General features: G+C 44.9%; 1 protein-coding gene and 1 pseudogene across 50 annotated transcripts in view; one reads left to right on the top strand and one right to left on the bottom strand.

The window, feature by feature from the left end:
- The window catches only part of PPP6R2 (protein phosphatase 6 regulatory subunit 2), an 82,662-nt gene that overhangs the window by 23,865 nt on the left and 35,459 nt on the right, over positions 1–23,338 (top strand). For 36 of the 50 annotated variants that reach the window (XM_072742289.1, XM_072742285.1, XM_072742282.1 and 33 more), the window contains 2 exons: positions 3,335–3,460; positions 18,120–18,362. In XM_072742289.1, coding sequence (XP_072598390.1) covers positions 18,136–18,362 — 227 coding nt within the window. In that variant the 5' untranslated portion in view covers positions 3,335–3,460; positions 18,120–18,135. Of the gene's footprint in view, positions 1–3,334; positions 3,461–7,103; positions 7,315–18,119; positions 18,363–21,166; positions 22,432–23,338 lie in introns of all 50 variants that reach the window. The other 14 variants (XM_072742252.1, XM_072742268.1, XM_072742283.1 and 11 more) reach the window with 3 other exon arrangements.
- Positions 2,472–2,642, bottom strand: LOC112935881 (U2 spliceosomal RNA; annotated as a pseudogene).

The raw sequence follows: 23,338 nt of genomic DNA, 5'->3' as shown, positions 1-23,338 counted from the left end.
CAAATTTCATTGACTGAGGCAGCCAGGGCCCCCAGCTGCCTTTCTTTTTTTGAGGAAGGTGGGGGAGCATGAGGACCGGATGGGGAGGGGTGGAGGGTAGGGGAACAAGCAGACTCTGTGCTGAGTGCACAGCTCAGTGCATGGCTTGCTTGATCCCATGAGCTGGAGAACACAACCTGAGTGGAGATCAAGAGTTAACTGCTCAACCAACACAGGTGCCCCCACCCCCTGCAGCTGCTTTTTAATTAAAAAAAAAAAAATAATAATAATATATATATATATACACACACACACACACACGGTGTTACATTTTCTGCTACTTTGTATGTCTAATATTTTTTTTGTATGTTGATATCTGGATTATGATTTTGAGTTTTGTCCTGGCAGATAGTTAAATTATTGGAAGATCATTTTGCTCCTGTCAGGCTTGGATTATTCTTTGAGTAGATTATTCTTTGAGTAGATCTGTTTTGGTTTTGAATTTAGTGTTTGGGTGTGGCCTTTGCTCCAGATGTAATTTTGACCCTGAAGACAGGGTCTTGTTCAGGTCTTTGCTGTGTGCCTCAGGGGGCTCTGGGAGGTTCTTCTTCTGCCCGGTTTGGAACTCCCAACACCCCCCAGCCTGCAGGACATGTAGTTTCTTTTCAGCTCTCAGCCCCACTACTCTCCTTTGAGTGGGTCTGTTGGTCTGGGACATCTCTAAATACTTTTGACTTTGGAACCATGTAAATATTTTATATAAGTTAGCACAGAATTAAATAAAAAACAATAGCAAATTAGCAAGCCCCTCCCCCTCCAACATAAATACAAATGAACATTAGTTCAAAGTCAAAATAATCAGGCCTAAAGTCAGTCTTAACAAAAATACTTGATTATTTTGAAAATTGTGTATGAAGTGCTGAAAAGCCAGTGTTGAATTATTCAGCTTAATAATTTTAATTATTAATGTAATAAAAAGAGTTCTCTGTTTTAGAAGATGGTAACACTGACATTTCTGGCTCACTAGCACAACTTTGGCTGCCTTTTTTTGCTTTTTTTTTTTTTTTTTTTAAGGATTTTCTTTATTTATTCATGAGAGACATAGAGAGGCAGAGACACAGGCAGAGGGAGAAGCAGGCTCCCTGTGGGGAGCTCGATGCCAGGACCCCAGGGTCACGCCCTGAGCCAAAGGCGGATGCTCAACCCCTAAGCCACCCAGGAGTCCTGTCCTGCCTGATTGGTTTTTATATGAAATTTAGAAATTACACAAATATACAGAAAACATTGCAGTGAACACTCATGTACTCACCACACAGCTTCAAGAGTGATCAGTACTTTGCCATTTCCCCCCCATCTGTCTGTTTCTCTCTCACACTTTTTTGGTTTTTTGTTGTGTTTTGTTTTTTTTTTTTTGTAGTTGAATTTGCCAACATACGGCATAACACCCATCACACTTTTTTTGGTAAGGATTTTTATTTGAGAAAGAGGGAGCATGAGCAGAGGGAGAGCCAGGCTCCCTCCTGAGCAAGAAACCCAATGTGAGGCTCTATCCCAGGACCCTGCAATTGTGACCTGAGCTGAAGGCAAACGCCCAACTGGCTGAGCCACCCAGGTGCCTTCTCCCCCCACACTTAAAAATTTTGTTTGGTTCGTATCTTTTTGTGGAGTATTTTTTTTAAAAGATTTTATTTATTTATTCATGAGATAGAGAGGCAGAGACACAGGCAGAGGGAGAAGCAGGCTCCACACAGGGAGTCCGACGCGGGACTGGATCCCGGGTCCCCAGGACCACGCCCTGGGCTGAAGGAGGTGCTAAACCACTGAGCCACCCAGGGATCCCCTTGTGGAGTATTTTTGAAGTGAATACCAGAAATAGTGTTATTTTACCCATGAATACTTCACTTTTTCTAACAAATTAGAACAGTTTTTATTTTTAAAAACATAGCCACCATATCATAATAACTAAGAAAGAATTCATAGTAATTGCTAATATCATCTAACAGCAGTCCATATTTGGTTTTCCCCAATAGCTTCAAATACAACTTTTTACATTTGTCGTTTTTGTCCTTTTTTTTATTTCCCCCGGGGAGAGTGCGCTGCTCCTGGAAGTACTGTGCTGCAGGTCAATGCATAGAGTGGATGGAGCAAGCTCCTGTTCTGTTTTTTAGTTCCAGAAATCCATTTTATTTGTTTTATTTATTTAATTTTTATTTTATTTTATTTTATTTATGATAGGCACACAGTGAGAGAGAGAGAGAGAGGCAGAGACACAGGCAGAGGGAGAAGCAGGCTCCACACACCGGGAGCCCGACGTGGGATTCGATCCCGGGTCTCCAGGATCGCGCCCTGGGCCAAAGGCAGGCGCTAAACCGCTGCGCTATCCAGGGATCCCTGTTTTATTTATTTATTTGACAGAGAAAGCATGCATGGATAAGTGCACACACCAGCAGGGGGAGGGGCAGATGCAGAGGGAGAAGCAGACTTCCAGCTGACCAGGCTTGACCCAGGACCCCAGGATCATGACCTGAGCCAAAGGCTCAGACACCCAACCGACAGCCACCCAGTGCCCCTCAGAAATCCATTTAATATACTGTACTTTGATAGAGGACTCCTATCAGATATTAAACTGATAAGAACAGGAAATATACTTGATAAAAAATGATTACATTTGATATGTTCTGATTGGACTCAGATAAGATCTAAATGTTACATTTGGTGATTATGTCTCTTTAACCTCATATTCTAGAGCAGTCCACTGTCTCTGTTGCTAACATAAAATTTTCAAAATATAAAATCGTGACTTTCATGCAAATATAAAATGAACAGTCCCAGGTTCTACGCTTTTCTTCTAGAAGTTGCTGTGGATTATCAGTAAGCTCTCCAGTCATTTGTGTCTGGCGATGTGCATATCCTGGTGGTGATGGTGTATAGTTATGAAACTGGACAACTTCATCGAGATCCTTCTCACATGAATTCTTTGGAGTGACGTTCTAACCATTGAGCTAGTTACTCAGATACAGCATGGGTGTATATCATCAATACCATTGTCTCAGGGCACCTGGGTAGCTCAGTGGTTGAGCGGCTGCCTTCAGCTCAGGTCACGATCCTGGGGTCCTGGGATCAAGTCCCACGTCAGGCTCCTTGCATGGAGCCTGCTTCTCCCTCTGCCTGTGTCTCTGTCTCTCTCCCTGTGTCTCTCATGAATAAATAAATAAAATCCTTAAAAAAAATTATGAAATGTTCTGATAATTTGATTAAGTTAAGATACTGATTTTTGTTTTCCTGTTCTCTGTTGTTTTGGTAAGTTAACTTTACAAAGGCAGAACTTAAAATAAGCTTTTTTCTTATTTTTCAGGTGAAGAAATTATAAATTTTCTACTGAATGAAAAAATCTTTCTTAAAGTTACATACAGTCCAAGAAAAAAACCCCAAATGTTTTCATATTTTGTTTGAACTTAGAATTAAGAAGTTTCCGTAGAAGGTAAGATAATTTTCCTTTTTAATTGTTCTTTATTCTAATTTATGTAAATATACTGTAAAAGCAGAAGTTCAGAGATGGATGACAGCAAAATGCTTATTAGTTTTGAAGGTGTATGTTATAGCTTATTGTTTTGGGGTTTTTTTTGATCCTTCTATATCTGGTTTTAAGATTCTTTGTTGTGGAAAAGTTGTTCTCCCTCATCCAAAAAAATGGGGCTAGCCTGTGTGTATGTAGTGAGGCTATTCTCTGTCTCAGTTGTGGGGAACACACGAGTCGGGGCATAGGCACTGTCGTGGTCGCCATCCAGAGCATACATTCCCTGTGCAAGATGACAAGCCACAGTATTAGATACTCACCAAAGGTTCACCCGATTGCCATCCAATTACATGCTGCATAAATTATAATAATTTCTCTTCAGTACTTCAGTGCATTAAAAACTAAAATAACTTAGGGTACTGGGATGGCTCAGTCAGTTGAGTGTCTGACTCTTGATCTCAGCTCAGGTCTTGATTTCATGGTTGTGCGTTTGAACCCCACGTTGGGCTCCGCGCTGGGCATGGAGCCTACTTAAAAACAGAAACAAAAAACTGGGGCACCTGGGTGGCTCCGTTGGTTAAGCCTTCCAGCTCTTGATTTCAACTCAGGTCGTGATCTCAGGCTCCATGCTCAGTGGGGAATCTGCTTCAGGTTTCTCTCCCCCATTTATGGATTCTCTGTTTGTATGTCTTTCTCTCAAATAAATCTTTAAAAAACAAAAATTCCAAAGCCCTACAACAACTAAGATAACTTTCCAAAAGCCAGAAAAGAAAACATTTTTAAAAAGGAACAGTTAGGAATTATGATAACCCTCCTTTGTTCCTCTACTGAAGAGAACAAATCATTTTCAGAGGAAAGCCTTCTGAGTGCTGGCCAGTGGGATTTCTATAGCGTAACTTCAAGCAAACGTGAACTTATAATCACAACACACATAGCTCTGGGAGGAAGAGTTAGCATGACTAGATGCCCCAAGGCTTGTACATATTGAATAATTGGATGCGGTGTATGTACTAATGTATGAAATGTGTGAAATAATGCAGAACAAAAAAATTAGCAATGAAAAGCAAAGCAGCACAATGATCCAAATAGAACTTTCAGAAATGGAAACAATGTTGAAATTAAAAACTCTGTGTATGTGGATTAAACAGATTAAAATATGGTTGAAGACAGAATTTGTGAACTGAAGTATGTGTCTGAAGAAATTACCAGCCGGTAGCACTGAGATATGAGGGGGTGGAAAGCAAGGTTAAGAGAAATGGAGGATAGAATAAAAATACATCATCAATGTGTAGTTGACATCCCAGAATGGAAAAATAAGGAAAATGGAGGAGAGTCATTATTCAAAGTATTAATAATTTTGGCTTTTTAGAAACTACTTAAGAGATATAAATCCACAGATTTTGGAAGCACACTGTGTTCCAAGCAGTATAAATAAAAAGAAACTCCACACCCACATATTAGAAGCTCTTAAGCTACAGGTAAAAGATTACCTACAACAGATGTCATATTAACATGTATAGAAGTCAAGAGAGAGAGAGTGGAATAATTCCCCACAGTGATAATAGAATATAAATTTCAGTATAGAATTGTGGGGATGCCTGGGTAGCTCAGTGGTTGAGCATTTGCCTTTGGCTCAGGCCATGATCCTGGGGTCCCAGCATCGAGTCCCACGTCGGGCTCCCTGCATGGAGCCCGCTTCTCCCTCTGTGTCTCTGCCTCTCTCTCTCTCTCTCTCTCTCTCTTACTTTCTGTGTGTCTCATGAATGAATAAATAAAAAATCTTTAAAAAAAAAACAAAAAATACCCAGAGAACTGATATATAACAAGGAAGCTCTAGACTGAAACCAGGAAGGAAGAACCCAGTAAGTAATTTAAGCACCACAGGATCTGCCTTTGCCCTGAGGGCATTTGCTGATCTGGACTAAGTGGGGTTTGATTTTAGAGGTCTGGTAGGGTAAGAAGAGTAGTAAGTTAATCAGCCCTCTCAAGATGGAGCGCCCAGGGGAGACTCTCCCCATGTAAAAGGGGGCTCTGAAGGCTCCATCCTCAGGTGAAGAGAAGCACATCTGCCTCACTGTATCCCTGCCCCCACCTGGTTATCTTTCTACTGGTAAATACTGTGGAAAAGAAGGTGGGAACAATATATGGGGCCATGGATTAGCATTTGTGAGGATTTCTAACCTAGGTTCCCATTGCCTGTTACTTCAGGGGAATCAAGTACAAATTTAGTTTAAGGTGTTCTGGCTCAGTGAATGCCTTCAGGCATTTATGCAGAAGCAGACATAAAATCTCTGTGGGGGAAGTTACCTTTATCCTAAAATGCCAAAAAAGCCCTGCGGGTATATTTGAAGAACATTGATTTGTATGCAGACAAGAATGACCAAACACACCATGAGTGAAAATCAGTAGAAACAGACCCTCCAAGACTTCAGATTTTGGAATTATCAGAAATAAACTGTAACACAAGCATGCTGTTTATTTTTAAAGATATATTTAAAGACTTTCCAACCAGGGCCCAGAAGAATAGTTCCCACAAAGAAGGGTGGTAAGAAGAAGAGCTGTTCTGCCAACAGCCACAGGCGCACCCATGGAGTGGGTTTCAAGAAGTGTGCCCCTTGGGCACTCGGAGAGATCCAGAAATTTGCCATGAAGGGGATGGGAACTCCAGATGTGTGAATTGACACCAGGCCCACAAAGCTGTCTGGGCCAAAGGAAGCAAGAAGTTTTTATACTGTATCTGTGTGCCGTTGTCCAGAAAACGTAATGAGGGTAAACATTCACCAAACAAGCTCTGCACACTGGTTACCTATGTTACCTGTCACTACTATCAAAAATCTACAGACAGTTAAGGTGGATGAGAATTAATTGCTGGTTGTCAGATAAAGGTATAAAACCTCAAAAAAAAAAAGTAAAAATATGGGAAACTATAGAACGTTATCTATAATATTTAAAGAACTACCAAATAGAAGTTCTAGAAATAATGCCGTATCCAATATTAAGAATTCAGTGTAGGGGCCGCTGGGTGGCTCAGTCAGTGACATGTCTGCCTTCAGCTCAGGTTGTGATCTCAGGGTCCTGGGATTGAGTCCTGCATCAGGCTCCCTGCTCAGCGGATAACCTGCTTCTCCCTCTCTCTCTTTCAAATAAATAAATAAAATCTTGTAAAAAATTCAGTGTATAGGTTTAACTTTGAATTCTGTATAGTGAAAGGAGGGAGCTGGGGTGGAAACACTCTGGCACATGCAGGCACACACCCTGGTCAGTAAGGAGCCCAGGCCCTGTCCTGAGAGGCTTGGACAGTATGTGTCTGACAGTCTCAGGTGGCTATGACTTTCCTTTGAATGCATTGCATTGACCTGCATAAATTATTCTTTTACAGTTGTTTTAATTTACCTTTGTGGTTATTTCTTCTCTTGACTTCTGATTTCAGTTTTTATTCATCTATTCATCTCACCCTAGACCTTTTTTTTTTTTTTTTTTTTTTTTTTACAATTAGGCCTTCTTGGATCTTTGCTCCAGTGCAGCGTGCCCATTATAGACATGGTCTCAGTTGTTAATTGTGCAAAAATTCCTTGTTCTCTGTGCACTCATATTGCCCTTTTTTCAGGTCAGCTAGAATTCCAGTGGTACATTGGTCAGTGTTTCATAACTCGCTCTCCAGAAGACTAAAAACCCTTGTGGTTTGAAGCATTCGTCGATCTCCATAGTGAAGATACTTCCATCATGTCCGATTTATGTGGCCAGTGTGATGCCACTGAAGGTGGGGTTGGGAGAGCTGTGCCGCTTTGGCCACCACTGAACCCATGCTCTGTGGCAAGGTGACCTCATCTGTTTCCTTCTGTTCTTTGCGGTCGGAATCCATGAGGACAAAATGTGCCAGCCACGGATCTGGGGCTGTTACAGCAGCTCTTCGGGATGCTTTTTGTCCCTGGTTTACAGGGGTGGAAACCAAGGCACAAGAGGTCTTGTGACTGGCCCCAGCTCACACAGCAGAGCCAGGGCTTTGATCATGAATTAAAACAACAACAAAAACCCAACTGTTTTATGGCCAGACAGGTACTAGGGTGCATTCCAGATTCTCGTTTTCTCTTAGCAACAGTCTCTGTCACAGAATGTTCTCTTGAAGGGCTCTGTTCATGGAACTACATACTCATATGGGCAGCATTTCTCTTTAGAGAAATTATTATTTCTTCTGTGTGATCGTTATGCTAAGTAAAAGTAAAGTAAGAGTAAGTTATGTTAAGTGAAAGTAAATAAAGAAGAACTTCAGGTTCCATTCATTCAGCTGTTGGATAAATGTCTAGAAGACGTTGGTAATAGTTTGCTTAGTGTTGCAGATGGACTGTGCAAGGGCATTGTCAGGATGTGCCAGGAGCCCTGGTGCTGTGCTGATACTCGGGTATACTAGAGACGTCTCAAGCCAGTTATTTGTCGTAAGATGCTATTAGTGGTGGGCCTCTGGGTCATCCAGGGAAGGGAAGTTACAGCTTTCTCTGTAGGTAAGGGCCGGCTGACAGGATGCTGGCACCTCTGCGCTGGGTAGTGCACAATTGCAGGGACACAGGAAATGTTTGGAAGCCAAAGATGTACCGTTATCTGAATAATGGTTCTGGAAACAGTTTACACTAGGTCCTTTGACAGTGAAATTAGCTGCAGCAAGCTCTTCAAAGGGTGCCACTGATGTAATCATTGAAATATTTCTTAAAAATGTGTGGATAGGGACACCTGGTGGCTCAGTGGTTGAGCGTCTGCCTTTGGCTCAAGGTGTTATCCTGGAATTCTGGGATCGAGTCCCACATCAGGCTCCCTGCATAGAGCCTGCTTCTCCTCCCTTTGTCTGTGTCTCTGCCTCTCTGTGCGTCTCTTCTGAATAACTAAATAAAATCTTTAAAATAAAATAAAAATAAATGTGTGGATAGTGACAGACATATCAATACTGTTGCAGAGATTTTTTTATTTAAGGTACTGATACGAGTTGAAGCAAATAGTCTAATGGTTTTATTTCAAGTATCAGTGGTAATGTAATTAGATGTTTTCACGTGCTGGTCTATAATAATTGGTGACATTAGCAAAATAAGTGGTAAGGTACATTTTTCTTAAAACTCTTATTTTTTTTCTTTTTTTAAAAAAATTTTATATATTTATTCACGATACAGAGAGGCAGAGACACAGGCAGAGGGAAAAGCAGGCTCCATGTGGGGAGCCCGATGTGGGACTCAATTCCAGGGACTCCAGGATTGCGCCCTGGGCTGAAGGCAGATGCCCAACTGCTGAGCCACCCAGGCATCCCAAACTCTTATTATTATTATTTTTTTAAGATAGATAGATAGATAGATAGATTTATTTATTTATTTATTTATTTATTTATTTATTTATTTATTTATGATGGGGGGGTGCAGAGACACAGGAGGAAGGAGAAGCAGGCTCCATGCCAGGAGCCCGACGTGGGACTCAATCCCAGGACTCCAGGATCCCGCCCTGGGCCAAAGGCAGACGCCAAACCCCTGAGCTACCCAGGGATCCCCTCAAACTCTTTTTTTTTCAAAGTGAAATGTTATTCCCCCTCTGTTGGTTTTCTAAATTTAAAAAATTTACCGGCCTGGGGGGATCCCTGGGTGGCACAGCGGTTTGGCGCCTGCCTTTGGCCCAGGGCGCGATCCTGGAGAACCAGGATCGAATCCCACGTCAGGCTCCCGGTGCATGGAGCCTGCTTCTCCCTCTCCCTGTGTCTCTGCCTCTCTCTCTCTCTCTGTGACTATCATAAATAAAAAAATTTTAAAAATTAAAAAAAAAATTACCGGCCTGAAAAATCACAGTGTCTTGTAAACTATTGAGCTGGGCGAGCTTTTACAGATGGGTCCCTCAGACTTGGTTTAGTGAATAGATGGTACACTTGATTCTGTAAATGGGGTGGGTTCTCAGAAGCCCTTGAATGTGCAGGATAGATGTCCTTACTAAACTTTCTGTTTTATAATTTAGGAGTAAATAGGTGGATGTTAAATTAGCTTATTGTTTCGAATTATAAGCTAAGAGTAAGTGGGTAATATGATTTGGGTTTAGTTTTGGTTTTATTTTTTGTACAAGGTTTGTTCTCTGTTTAGTCTGTGATAGAATACATCAGACCTATGACCTCTCCCTACCCCAAAGGAACCTGTGGTCTGTGGGCTCACGTGTACAGACCTAGGTCTGTGTTTGCTTTGTTGGCATCACACAGGCGGCATCGACGGCCCCCGATCAGTGGTTGAGGGTGCAGTGGGGGTACCTCAGTACATCTGTGTGGTTCTGCCAGCGAGACACTGCCTGTGCTGCTCCATGCAGGAGACTTGCAAGATACCTGGACAGACTTAATGGCAAAGTGAATAATACTGGACAGATTTTTCACTAGCCAGGGCAGTGAAATGAGGAATGTCTGGGGAACCTGCAGGTGGACTGAGTAGGAGACAATCCAGGGAAGAGAAGATGGGCCTGAATTGATCCATGTTGAGGGAAGGGCATGGGAGGGTTCATTGTCCTGTTCTTTTTTTTTTTTTTTTTTTAAGATTTTATTTATTTATTCATGAGAAACACAGAGGCAGAGACACAGGCAGAGGGAGAAGCAGGCTCCATGCAGGGAGGGAGTCCGACGCGGGACTCGATCCCAGGACTCTAGGATCACGCCCTGGGCCAAAGGCAGACGCTCGACCTCTGAGCCACCCAAGTGTCCCTTGTTGTCCTATTCTAAAGTTAGCTATGTGTGAGATTTCCCCAAATAAGTTAAAAAACGAGAAAACAACAAGCAAAAACAAGCATAAGCCCTAGCCACTTAGAACAGTGATGAGGTGGAAATTTAACCTGGAACCTCTGTGGCTCCTGGTTTTTGGGGAACATGCTGAACAACCTCTGACCATTCTTGCCCGCCGCTGGACCTGGTGAGGGAACAGCCTGCAGCTTCCATGGAGCTGCTCTGACGGCTTCTCATTCCTTTCCCCCTCTCTGGGGATGTGCTCCTGGGTTCACTTCCTCAGCTGGCATCTTGTTTCCTTCGACCCCATCCCTCCCTATAGGGCAGTCACTGTGATGTGTTCAGTGTACCCTGTCCTGTGTCTGTGTCCTGTGAATGCATGTTGTCAGGAGTGCACGCATTTTAAATTAAGTGCGTGGATCATATTACGGCCTTGATCTGTTTCTTAGGTTTTTTCATTTAGCCCCATCCTTTTAGGATTCATCCACGTTGCCATGTGTCCCTTCATTCACAGTCCAACAGTGTGCGATCCCCCGTGTTTGCTTCCTGCTCTGCTGCCTCCTGCTTGTACGGGGCCCTGTCATTTCTTGGGATGTGGAGGTAGGGGGATTCCGGGGCTGCTGGGAACGCACATGGTTTCACGGAGTGCCGTCCCGGGTGCCATGGAGCGTCTGCCTGTCTTCCCTCCTAGTGGGAGTGTGTGACACCTCTGCAATGACCTGGCCAGTCCTGCAGGTGTGCAGTGAGAATACTTAAGTAATTATTTTTTCAAAGAGTTTTAGTTGATCTCACTTTTAAAATGTCCTATTTCACTGATTCAGGCTTTGTTTTTTCTTGTCTAACTTCTTAAATTAGTTACTAGTTTATTTAGTTTTAAAGATTCTTATTTTCTGGCAAATGTATTTAAAACTGTATATTCTTTCCTAAAGTACTACTTATAGCTTTGTCTTACAAAGCTGGACATGAAATATTTTCATCATTATTCCATTATACATGCTGCTTAGTCACTTTTTTACCTTAAGGGTTTTACTGGGGATATGTTATTTAGTTTCAAACACATAGGATTACTTTCTTTTTTTTAAGATTTACGTATCTGTGAGAGAGCGTGTGTGCGTGAGTCAAGAGGGAGGAGCAGAGCAGAGGGAGAGGATCTCAAGCAGACTCCTCATAACTCCTCTAACTCCTCGCAGGGAGCCCGATGCAGAGCTCCATCACAGGACCTCAGGATCATGCCCTTTTTTTTGGAGGTTGGTTTCTTTTTTTTTTTTTTATAATACATTTATTTTTTATTGGTGTTCAATTTACCAACATACAGAATAACATCCAGTGCTCATCCCATCAAGTGCCCCCCTCAGTGCCCGTCACCCATTCACCCTCACCCCCTGCCCTCCTCCCCTTCCATCACCCCTAGTTCGTTTCCCAGAGTTAGGAGTCTTTATGTTCTGTCTCCCTTTCTGATATTTCCCACACATTTCTTCTCCCTTCCCTTATATTCCCTTTCACTATTATTTATATTCCCCAAATGAATGAGAACATACACTGTTTGTCCTTCTCCGATTGGCTTACTTCACTCAGCATAATACCCTCCAGTTCCATCCACGTTGAAGCAAATGGTGGGTATTTGTCGTTTCTAATGGCTGAGTAATATTCCATTGTATACATAAACCACATCTTCTTTATCCATTCATCTTTCGATGGACACCGAGGCTCCTTCCACAGTTTGGCTATTGTAGGATCATGCCTTGAGCCAAAGGTGCACACTTTACCTACTGAGCCAGGCACCCCATTAACAACTTTATTGAGAGAATTCATCCACTTAAGTGTGCAATTAAAAATTGTTTTTAAGGGATCCCTGGGTGGCGCAGCGGTTTGGCGCCTGCCTTTGGCCCAGGGCGCGATCCTGGAGACCCGGGATCGAGTCCCACGTGGGGCTCCCGGTGCATGGAGCCTGCTTCTCCCTCTGCCTGTGTCTTTGCCTCTCTCTCTCTCTGTCTCTGTGACTATGATAAATAAATAAAAATTTAAAAAAACTGTTTAAAAAAATCTGCTCTGCAAATGACACTGTTAAGACATTGAAAATATGAGACCCACAGACTAGAAAAAAAAAATTGTTTTTAAGATTTTGTTTATTTATTCATGAGAGGCACAGACACAGAGACGCAGGCAGAGGGAGAAGCAGGCTCCATGCAGGGAGCCCGACATGGGACTCGATCCCGGGACCCTGAGGCCACGCCCTGAGCCGAAGGCAGGTGCCAAACCGCTGAGCCACCCAGGCGTCCCTGTAATTCCTTTTCAAAATTTCTTTGGCTATTCTAGGTTTTATTTTGTTTTTCTAATTTCCATATACATTTTAGTATTAGCATGTCAGTTTGTATTTTAAAAATCTGCAAGAGGAGGTGCCTGGGTGGCTCAGTGGTTGAGCGTCTGCCTTTGGCTCAGGGCATGATCCTGGGGTCCTGGGATTAAGTCGCACATTGGGCTCCCACATGGACCCTGTTTCTTCTCCCTCTGCGTGTCTCTGCTGCTCTCTCTCTCTGTGTTTCTCATGAATAAATAAATAAAATCTTTTTTAAAAAAAGCAGAAAATAACAGGGTCCTAGGATCAAGCCCCACATTAGGCTCTGTACTTAATGAGGAGTCTGCTTGAGGATTCTCTTCTCTTTCTCTTTCCTGCCTCTCCATCCCCCTGCACACACTCTCTCTAAAATAAATAAATCTTAAAAAAAGAGCAGAGAATAACAGACTAAATAAAAGACCAATCAGTCATACACTGTTTACATGTTTACATTAAAGGAACACTAAGTATAAAGACACAAATAGGTTGATAGTGAAAGGATGGTGAAGGATAATACCAAACGTGAACCAGAGGAAGCGTGTGCTGTATTGATGTTAGACAAAGCATACTTAAGACATGGTATTTTGCCAGTAGTAATGAGGGACATTTCAAAATGATCAAAGAGGAAATTCATCAAGAAGATAGAACAATCCTAAATATACATCCACATGATAAAGGAAATTCAAAGTACGTAAACCAAAAACTTACAGAATCAAAAGGAGAAATAAGTAGATCCATAAAGTTGAAGACTGCAACCCTCCTCTCTTATTGACAAAACAAGTAGACACAAAATCTGTGAGGATGTAGGAGACTTGATTAACATTATCAATCAGCTTGGTTTAACTGACCCACCCAACAGCAACAGAATAAAGGTTTTTCTGGTGCATATGCCACATTCACCAAGATGGACCATGTCATATGCAAGGTCATTGGTTAGCAAAATTAAGCCTGTGGGGAAATCTAGCTCACTGCTTATTGCTGTACAGCTTGTAGAAGAAGGGTTTTTATGTTTTTAAAGGGTTAAGAAAAAGAAGAGAGGGGCACTTGGGTGGCTCAGTGGTTGAGCATCTGCCTTCAGCTCAGGGTGTGTTGCCTGGGTCCAGGATTGAGTCCCACATCGGGCTCCTTGCAGGGAGCCTGCTTCTCCCTCTTCCTGTCTCTCTCTCTCTCTCTCTCTCATGAATAAAGAAATAAAATCTTAAAAAAAGAGAAAAGAATGTACAACAGAGACCCTGTGTGGCCTACAAAGCTGAAAATAATTAGGATCCTGTTTAAAAATCTGGTCTATTTATGTCTTTTTAGCTTTTTACAGAAAAAATTTGTTGACTCCTGTGCTAGGCCATAAAACAAATATCAGTAAATTTAAAAGGAATGAAATCGTATAAGTCTACTCTCTGACCACAACAAAAATTATATATAAATAACAGAAACGGGAGTACCCTCTGCTTGGGGGATGGGATGCTGCCTGATTCACGGATCATTTAATAAAGCCAATTAGATCTTAAAAAAATAACAGACATTTAGAAAATCCTGAAATAATTGGAAAATTAATTATTATACTTGAATTCAGTAAAAATGGAAACATGAAAAGCTGTGGGGTGCAGCCAAAGCAGCACTTGATGGCAGATTTGTAGCTTTAATGCTCATACTAGAAAAGCGGAAGGGTCTAGAAACCTGTGATCTAACAACTTAAGAAGCTGGGGGGAAAAAAAAGCAAATTAAACCCAAAGTGTGTAGTAGGAAGGAAATTACAAAGAGAACAAAGGAAGTCAATGAAATAGAATATGCACAAATAATTGAGGGGAAAAAAAGCCAAAATTTGGTTCCTCAAAAAGATGAGTAAAATTGATAAACCTTTATTTGCACTAATGAAGAAAAAAAGGACGACAGACGTTACTAATGCATAAGAATGAAGGAAGGGTGTTAGTACAGGTCCTCCTTGATGTTGAAAGAATGATGCAATGATGTTATGAACGACTTTATGCCAATAATTTAGTTAGTTTTGGTAAAATGATAAAATCCCTTCAGTGCAAATTATCAGAGTGAAAACAAGTAGAAATAGAAAATACCGATTATTGAAATGGAATTAATAACTTATAATATCACCAAAGAAAATTTTAGCCCCTCAGCTTCACTGGTGAACTCTGTTGAATGTTTTCGGAAGACGTAATACCAGTTTTATATGAACTCCGTAAATGGAGAAGAGGGACTGTTACTCAGCATATCTCATGAATGCAGAGTTAACCCTGATTTGCAAAGCAGACAAAATTGCAAGGAAGGAAAACGATAGACCAGTATTAACGCAGCCACTCCATCTGTCTGATGATTAGTGTTAGCATGGTGCATGCTGTTCCGTTTAACTTTTTTTTTTTTTTAACATTTAACCTGTTATCTTTAATTTTTTAAACATCTATTTATTTATCTATTTATCTATTTATTTATTTATCTATTTATCTATTTATTTATTTATTTGAGAGAGAGAGAGAGAGAGAAAGGGAGAAGGAAGGGCAGATGGAGAGGGAGAATCTTAAGCAGGCCCACACCCAGCAGGGAGACCAGTACAGGGCTCAGTCTCATGACCCTGAGATCATGACCTGAGCCGAAATCAAGAGTTGGATGCTTAATCGACAGAGCCACCCAGGTGCCTCTTACCTTTAAATTTATTTATTTAAAGATTTTATTTATTCATGAGAGACACAGCGAGAGAGGCAGAGACACAGGCAGAGGGAGAAGCAGGCTCCCTGCAGGGAGCTCGATGTGGGACTCGATCCCAGGACTCCAGGATTATGACCTGAGCTGAAGGCAGACGCTCGACCACGAGCCGCCCAGGCGTCCCTTTGTATCTTTAAATCTAATGTAAGGATTTAATATTTAGCATGTAATTTGTTTTTGTTTTTTAAAATCTGGGCCATTTCTGTCTTTATTTATTTTTTGATTTGTCTTTAATTGAAATTATTCATTTGCATTTATTGTACTTATTGACATGGTTAAGTTTGTTTGCTCTCTTGCCATTTTTTTTCATTTGTCCCCTTTGTTTTTGTTGCTTGTTTCTCCTCCTACCCCTCTTCCTTCTCTCCTTTTTGGTCTTTGTTTGATTTAATCCAGTCCTTTTTTAGGATCCTGCTAGAAAAACTTGTCCCATATAGTTGATGGGATCTTATGGTCTTCCCATCCACTCACCCACTCTGTGGCTGAAAGCAGGACACACAAAAGCTACCTCTAGTTACCTCTTTCTTGTAAGTTCTTGTTCAGAAGAAAGTCTTGGCAAGATGGGAGTCTCTCTCTAGTTCCTCTCTTTGCCTGGATTGTGTGTTGAGAGTTTGTCGTTCTGCAGGGCATTTAGGAGAGACTGCCATTTTATCCTGAAATTATTTCTTTTTTTTTTTTTTTAATTTTTATTTATTTATGATAGTCAAAGAGAGAGAGAGAGAGGCAGAGACACAGGCAGAGGGAGAAGCAGGCTCCATGCACCGGGAGCCCGATGTGGGATTTGATCCCGGGTCTCCAGGATCGCGCCCTGAGCCAAAGGCAGGCGCCAAACCACTGCGCCACCCAGGGATCCCCTGAAATTATTTCTGATAATGATTTCTGCTCTCCCCAAGTATGTTGCTACCACTTACAGTATCCATCCACACTCTTCACAAGAGACATAGGAAGATCTTAGAACCCAGAGGGTGGTAACTGAGTGTGGTATCAGAGCATGGAGTCCCTTGCACTGCCAGTCAAAGGCCCACTGACAGTGTGTACAGGTGCTGGTTATCGGGAAACTCGGGCTGTGCTGTTCCTTAGCTCAGTCTGGCAAGGTGAGTGGGGATTATGTTATAGGTACGACTGAGCACAAGAACCTATGCAGAAGGATAAAGGTAGGAAAGTGCACTTTGTGTCGGAAGAAAGACATCGTCCTTGTGGAGATAGCAGGAAGCCGCCAGAGGGCCTGGGCGAGTGTTGCAAAAAGCAGCCTGGTGAGTGGTAGGCATGTGGAGCCAGCATTGGTTTGGAAGCTGAGATGAGAGGAACCTGAAGATGTCTGTGTTTTAAAGAAATGAGTTTGATGCGCAAAGGCAAGAGGCTGCCAAGGGGTGGGGGCATGGGGGCTGGCTGGATAACCCAAGGAGCCTGTGTCAGGGGCTCCTAGAGCAGATGGGCTTTACATGCAGACAAATTGGGGCTTCTACATTGTTTGGGGTCTTTACTCTTCTAAATAAACTTACTAGAGAAGATAAATCCCATCTCCCATTCCCACAATTTTGCAGATAACAGTTGGTGTGACATTGAAGAGATTTCATAATCTCAAAGTATATGTAGGTTTCACTTTGTTAAGGATATAGGCTTTATCGTCCTTATTTTGAATCAAACAGTGAAAATTTTGTTGCAAGCAGTCTGGGCCCTGGGAGCCTGCGCTATGAGACACACCTAGCATAATAAACCTTGTATAGTCCAGGCGAAGACTGCAAGAGCCTGGAGAGGGTGGTGTGTGTGAGACACAGGGAAGGCTGGGGGAGTAGTGGTTTCTAGGGCTGTGCATGTGAGGGGTCCTGGCTTAAGGGATAAGCTGGGTCATTTGGAGATGGGAACAGTGAAGGGGGGACCAGGTTGCTGAGGGTGAGCCATCAGGAGTTTGACTTGCTTAGATTGGGGTTATTGAGAGGATTTGTGTTCTTCTATGAGACGGTCCATCAGGTGTGGGCAGGAGAGTAGACATGGGAGGCTCAGGAAAACTAAGTTTGTAACACTGATGACAGTTGTGGAACCAGGGGGCGTGGGCCTCTCACAGGGCCCCACAGGGAAGTCCCAGGGGGGTCAGGAGGCAGAAGACAGGGGTGGTCACTTAAACCATGACCTTTATTGGGATTTCCATGGGAAAGGTGAGGCAGGGAAGGTGGACAGTTTAGGGCCAGCTGGTATGATTAATTTGGTGGGCTCTAAGCTGTAGGGGTGGCCCTGGGATGATTAAAGGCAGAGGAAGATTGTTTCCTGGGATGTGTGGGCCCAGAGAGGAGCTGCTTTGGATAGATTAGTTTGCAGGTCATAGCAGTGCTCCGCCTGGGCCCTTAGCTGTTTATAAGGATTGGCTAATTCTGGGAGGGACAGTCTGTCCCCGGCCAGAGAGGTTTCTTAAGATGTCAGACACACTCCATAGAGAATGTGCAAATCAGAGACACTGGGGGAGAGATGCCTCGTGTTCACTCAGATGGGGTTAGACCCTGAGAGGGAGTGTTGTAGAGTTGTTACATTGCTCGGGGTGGAGATGCATCCCCAGTACTGACATGTGGAAGACATGGGAGCCAGGGAGCCAGTGAGAACCCTGGAGGTGGGTCCAGCATGATGGGAAAGGAGAGCAGGCAAGGTGGGTCAGGCAGAGGGAACTGAGAGAAGGCACAGGTGCTGCACTGCGGAGGAGCTGGGAAGTCCCTGCGAGTTTTGGAGCCAGACCTGGAGAGATCTGTCGAGACCGTTCCTCGGGAGAACAGCCTCCAGCACCGGCATGGGCTGGGGATGGACTTCCTGGACTTTGGTGTAGACTTGCTGATGGTGGGAGAAGTGACCCCTCATATCTTTGCTTGCAGCTTCGTGGCCGTCATCATGTTCTGGAAGTTTGACTTGAATACCACGTCCCACGTTGACAAGCTGCTGGACAGGGAGGATGTGACACTGCGAGAGTTGATGGATGAAGATGATATCCTGCAGGAGTGCAAGGCTCAGAACCAGAAACTGCTGGGCTTCCTCTGCAGGCAACAGTGTATGGAGGAGCTGGTGAGCCTCATTACACAGGACCCGCCCCTGGACATGGACGAGAAGGTCCGCTTCAAGTATGTACTCAGGCTGTGACCGGGGCCCAGAGCTGGGCAGGGCTGCAGGGAGGTGCTGGGTGCTGCTTGAGGACGGCTAGAGCCAGGGCTTCTGGCAGGAATTCCCGCTGCACCCCAGCGGGAAGCAGGCCCCAGCCTGGGGACGTGGCCTATCAGGAGAGATGGGCAGCATCTGACCTCTTGGCCATGGGAACTGCCTCACTGTGGGGTCTTGGGATCAGAGGAAACAGGCCATGTCATCAGTGGTACTGACCATTCTCACAGTTTTTCCTGAAATGTTCCATTCATCAATTGGCTAGGATGTTAGGACGTGACAGAAGGGAAGTGGTGATGTGGCTGGGACTTGGGATGAGGACAGAGTGTGAACGAGGGGGACAGCGGCGCCTTGGACCAGTGACACAGGAACAGGGGCACACAGGGCAGCCCTTAGGTGCTCCTGTGTCCATCGAGTGCCAGACTGCGGTGGTCAAGTCTTAGAACAGGGCTAGCTGACGATGGCCCACAGGTCAAGTCCTATCTTTGTGTGGCCTGCAGGCTAAGAATAGTTTCATGTTTTTAAATGATTGTAAAAAATCAAAGGAGTAATGCTTTGTTACCCACGAAATTAATATCCGATTCACATTTCACTTGCCCACGAATAAGTCTTGTTGGAAGGCAGCCACACTCAGCCTTCGGTGATTACAAGGGCAGAGTTACAACATAGACTGTCTAAAATATTTACTCTACATCTTTACAGAAGCCTTCGTTGACCTTTGTCTTAGAAGGAAAAGAAAGCCAGAGAGGGTGATGAGAAGTGCCTGTGGCAGGGGACAGTTGATTTAGGGACACCCATTTACGGGGGTCGCTCACGACCTCTCTCCGGGGAGCCGTGTTGATGCTGCCAGAAGAGAGCCTTAGATGGAGGTGGGAGCTTGGTGGTGGAGGAGCCTGTGGGTTAGGGCCATGGTGAAAGGTCAGATAGAAGCCATTGTGCACCGGACATGCCTGATCACTGCCCCTTGTCTCAGCATCACTGTGGATGGCCCTCATCCCTTTTACCCTCTCACTCCAAATGTGTCCTGTTTGGTGATAACTTATGTCGTCTCCCTGCATAGAAAGCATTGGTGACAAGACAGGGAGCTGGGGTGGGAGTAGTTCTGGATCTGGGCAGAGGGGATCCCAGAGTGGCTTCAGAGCCAGGAGAGGTTCGTGTTCATTGTCAGACAGTTTGGGATAAAGTAGTAGTGGATGAACACGAGGCCAAGCAAACCCAGCAGTGAAAGAACTTCACCTCGGAGGGACTCACATAAGTAAGTAGATGTAAGCGGAGCGAACCGCTCAGCTCCGCTGTGGACGGTGTCTGCATGTTCACACGAGGTAAGCATAGGCCCTAGGTTTGACTAAGAAGTGTGAGATTTTACAGAGTGAGGGTGAGGGCCGGATGACAGGAGAGCTCTGTCTTCATCTCCCATCGTAGGAGGTTGGTCTGTCACATGGGACAGTGACAAATGAAGAAGTACATCTGTATTTACTTAGAAACATGAAGGTAACCACAGAGCTGAGGATGAACATGGGCTGAGCAAGGACACAGGAGGCAAGAGGCTGCCCCTCTTCATGAGCCCCATTGAACTGCATGCATGCATATCACAAATTAAAAATGTTAATTTAAAAAATTAATTTGATTTTAATTAAAGGTAAATCAAAGATTCCTTTTTGAGAAAAGGAATAGGATGGATGGATAGATGAGGTAGACAAGAAAGAAGTAGAGTCAAGATTATTTTTAAGGGGCGCTCAGTTGGTTGAGCATCTACCTTCGGCTCAGGTCATGATCCCCAGGGTCCTTGGATCGAGCCCTGCATTGGGCTCTCTGCTCTTCCCCTGCTTGTGCTGTCTCTCAAATAAATAAATACATAAATAAAGAAAATCTTTAAAGATGGGGAGGATACAGCAGGTATGTAGACCAGGAGTCAGCACACTGTCTCTGAAAGGTCAGGCAGGAAATCCTGCAGGCTTTGCAGGCCAGTAGATGTGTGGTGGTTCCTCAACTCTGCTGTGCTGGTGTAAAAGCCACAGCGGACTACGTGAGTGAGTGAGTGAGTGAGTGAGTATGGACTTGATTTACCGGAACCACCCCCTGTGCTGCTCCACTCGGGGCTACTGCCCACCTTGCTGGCCTGGCCTTCATGCCTTTGAGGAGAGGGCTCTGAGCAGTCTAACTAGTTGCTTCAGGCAGCATGACTGCAGGCTAGGTGATGGGGCGACTCTTCCCAAAGGTGGAGGATGCACTCGAACCATGCCTGTTTCAGAGAAGCTGCCCCTGGGTAGTTTGAGGTCCTACTTACAGCCAGAGGCTGATCCAGACAGTGAGGGCTCTGTGCTGCAGCCCGGGGCTGGTCCAGCCTGGGAGCCACGAGGAGGTCCTGGTCTTTCTCTGGAGGTCCCTGTCCAGTTTGCCTGCTGAGTTCTTAGCCATTGGAGGAAGAAGATGAAAGAGTCAGCAGACAGACCCCAAGACAGCACTGCAGTTACTTGAAAAGTGCCGTGGGAGAGTGTGGTTTATAGCTCTGGCCATGGGCTTCCGTGATCCAGGTCGCAGAGTTACAAGTGCTCCCCAGCAGAAGATAGGGCTGGGGCAGGATCAGTGTCCTTTCTGTCCTGTGGTGCCACAGGTCAGAGCAGGAAGGAGGGCTGAGCCCAGTCGCCCTGGTGACCACCCGGGGGCGTGGGCAGTGAGTCTTGGCACAGAGGGAGGTGTCCGGGGAGCAGAGGGGTTCCCTCTATCCTCACCCTGATAACCCTGGGCCCACCTTCCTTCCATGTCCCAGGACCTCATCGTCATCGCCTTGGGCTTCCTTCCTGTGGGGAGTCTAGTCTCTAGTAGCTTCCTGAGGAGGACCGTGTGAGGGGGTGTCTACAGTGCATCGGTCTCCTTTCACGCTTGTTGGAAACGCCGTCTGGCATGGACTCTGCATGGACACCAGTCTCTGTGCTTCAGAAGACTCCATGGTTGGCTCGTCGTCCTGGCCTTGCTGCCGACATGCGGGTTGTAACAGGACCCCCAGGTTCTGTCTCGTCCAGGGGGTGCTCGGCCCTTGTCTGGTCCCATCGTCCTGGAGTCCCCCCCGTAATGTGAGGGCCCCCCGGGGGCAGGACAGGGAGTCCCCAAGGGGTTTCAGAGTGAGGGCTCCGCTGCAAGCAGTATTTCCATATTCGTGCCACAGAGACGCGTGTCCGGGCTTCTTGGCACTGGTTGGGTACGTACCCCCGGGCCCTTTCGGCACATGCATTCATGGCTTTCCACACAGGGAAACTTCTATAGAGCTTCTCTAACAATCTTCTCCATTCTGGTAGCCTCTTCCTGACACTTGTAGTCATGTGTAAGCCGCCTCACTTCATGTTCTCCTCCTCTTCTTTCTGCTCTGTCTTTGCCTTTTTGTTCTGCATCTGAGAGGCTTCTTCACATGCTCTCTTCCTCTCCTTTTATTGATTTTTAAACTTTTTATCATTTAACTGAAGAGATCTTTCTTGTCAGATATTTTAACCCTGGACCTGCATGTCTTGCGCGTGGCCACTCTGTGTTGGGACAGTGTTTCTGGTACTTTCCTTCTGTGCTCCATACTCTCTGTCATTGCTCTGCATGCCTTGTCTTCTGATGGTTATTTGGTCAGCCCTTATGTTCCTTCCAAAAGAGAGGCACCAAGGTCTGTGTGGAGTTTGGGGCCTAAGGGGGACTTGCTCACTGTACTTCCGCATGGGCGACGGATAGCTAGCCATTTGGTTAGATGATGACTGGTTGACATTTCTTTCTGTCCTACAGTGTCTCCAGAAAATAATCCTCCCTGCTCCTGGCTGTGCGATGAGGACCCTGAGTCAGGAAGAGGGGCTGCAGGCACCCATGTGTTTTTACCCGGCCCCCTGTTTCTGGACAGCGTCCCATCAGTCTCTCAGCTGTGCCCGACGTCCCTGAGTTAAGAGCTCCTCTCCTCTACCTTTTCCAGTTTTCCAGGTTATAACTTCTGAGTCCCATGTACTCGAAATTCGGGGGATAGGAAGCCCACTGCGCTCCTGAACCAGGCCTTCCGCCCCTCCTGTAAGCCACTGCCTCTGTGTCCAGGCCTCTCTAGGGTGCTTTCCAGTTGGTGCTCCCTCTGTGGCCACACCAGCGCTCTGGGCCTTGCTAGGAGTCATTTCCATTTCTCTTTTCTTGTCTTCTTTCCTTTGCATCATTTGAGTAGGAGTTTGAGAGGGAATGGTAACAATCCCAGAAGTTTGATCTGCCCTGTTTAACTGGAATTCCTGTTCCTTGTGTAAATTTTAGAACCTACTAAAGCAGTGCCTATTTTTTGAAGAATAATTATAAAATACCAATAAAGAAAACCTCAGTCCCTCTACTGAGGGTCAGTGCCTTAGAGCTCATCGTGCATGTTTGCTTGTGTGTGGAAACCAGACTGGCACCTTTTCATGTGCTCTGGAAGCGTTTTCTGAAGGAATAGTCTGTACTTTTCTCTGGGTCTTGATTCTTTTCTACCATCCATACGTCTTCCCTTGTTGTTTGGCGTCTGGTGCACACTTCCCTACCTGTGTGGTGTAGGGCCTTGCTGTGCCTTCAGGGTCGCTGACCTGGCCCTCCTGCCGTACACTGAGCAGGCCTTCCCTGACCGCCTGCCCCTGGCTAGTGCACGTTTTCCGCCATGCTGGTTTCACCATCCATGGTGCTGAGATGACTCATTTGATCCTTGTAACCGTCCCATGAAGTGGGCACTGGCTACTCCTCTCATTGCCCCCTCTCCTGGCCTGGGCCTGCATATTTAACTGGGCCACGTCTTTGTGAATGCACCAGGTCCCTCACACCCAGCCTCCCCACCTAGCACTGTTTCTTTAAGCCCTAGAAGGTGCTTTCTCGGCTCTGAGCTGATGAGAAACACCTGTCCTGTAGCCAGACCTAGATTTCTTGGTTTCTTCCCCCTTCCACATTCAGTGGGCTGCCATGTTCTGCT

The sequence above is a fragment of the Vulpes vulpes genome, chromosome 16 (genome assembly GCF_048418805.1).
Source record: "Vulpes vulpes isolate BD-2025 chromosome 16, VulVul3, whole genome shotgun sequence".
NCBI classification, from domain to species: Eukaryota; Metazoa; Chordata; class Mammalia; order Carnivora; family Canidae; genus Vulpes; species Vulpes vulpes.
Note: the sequence above shows the minus strand (reverse complement) of the source record. Positions and strands in the feature narration are given on the sequence as shown.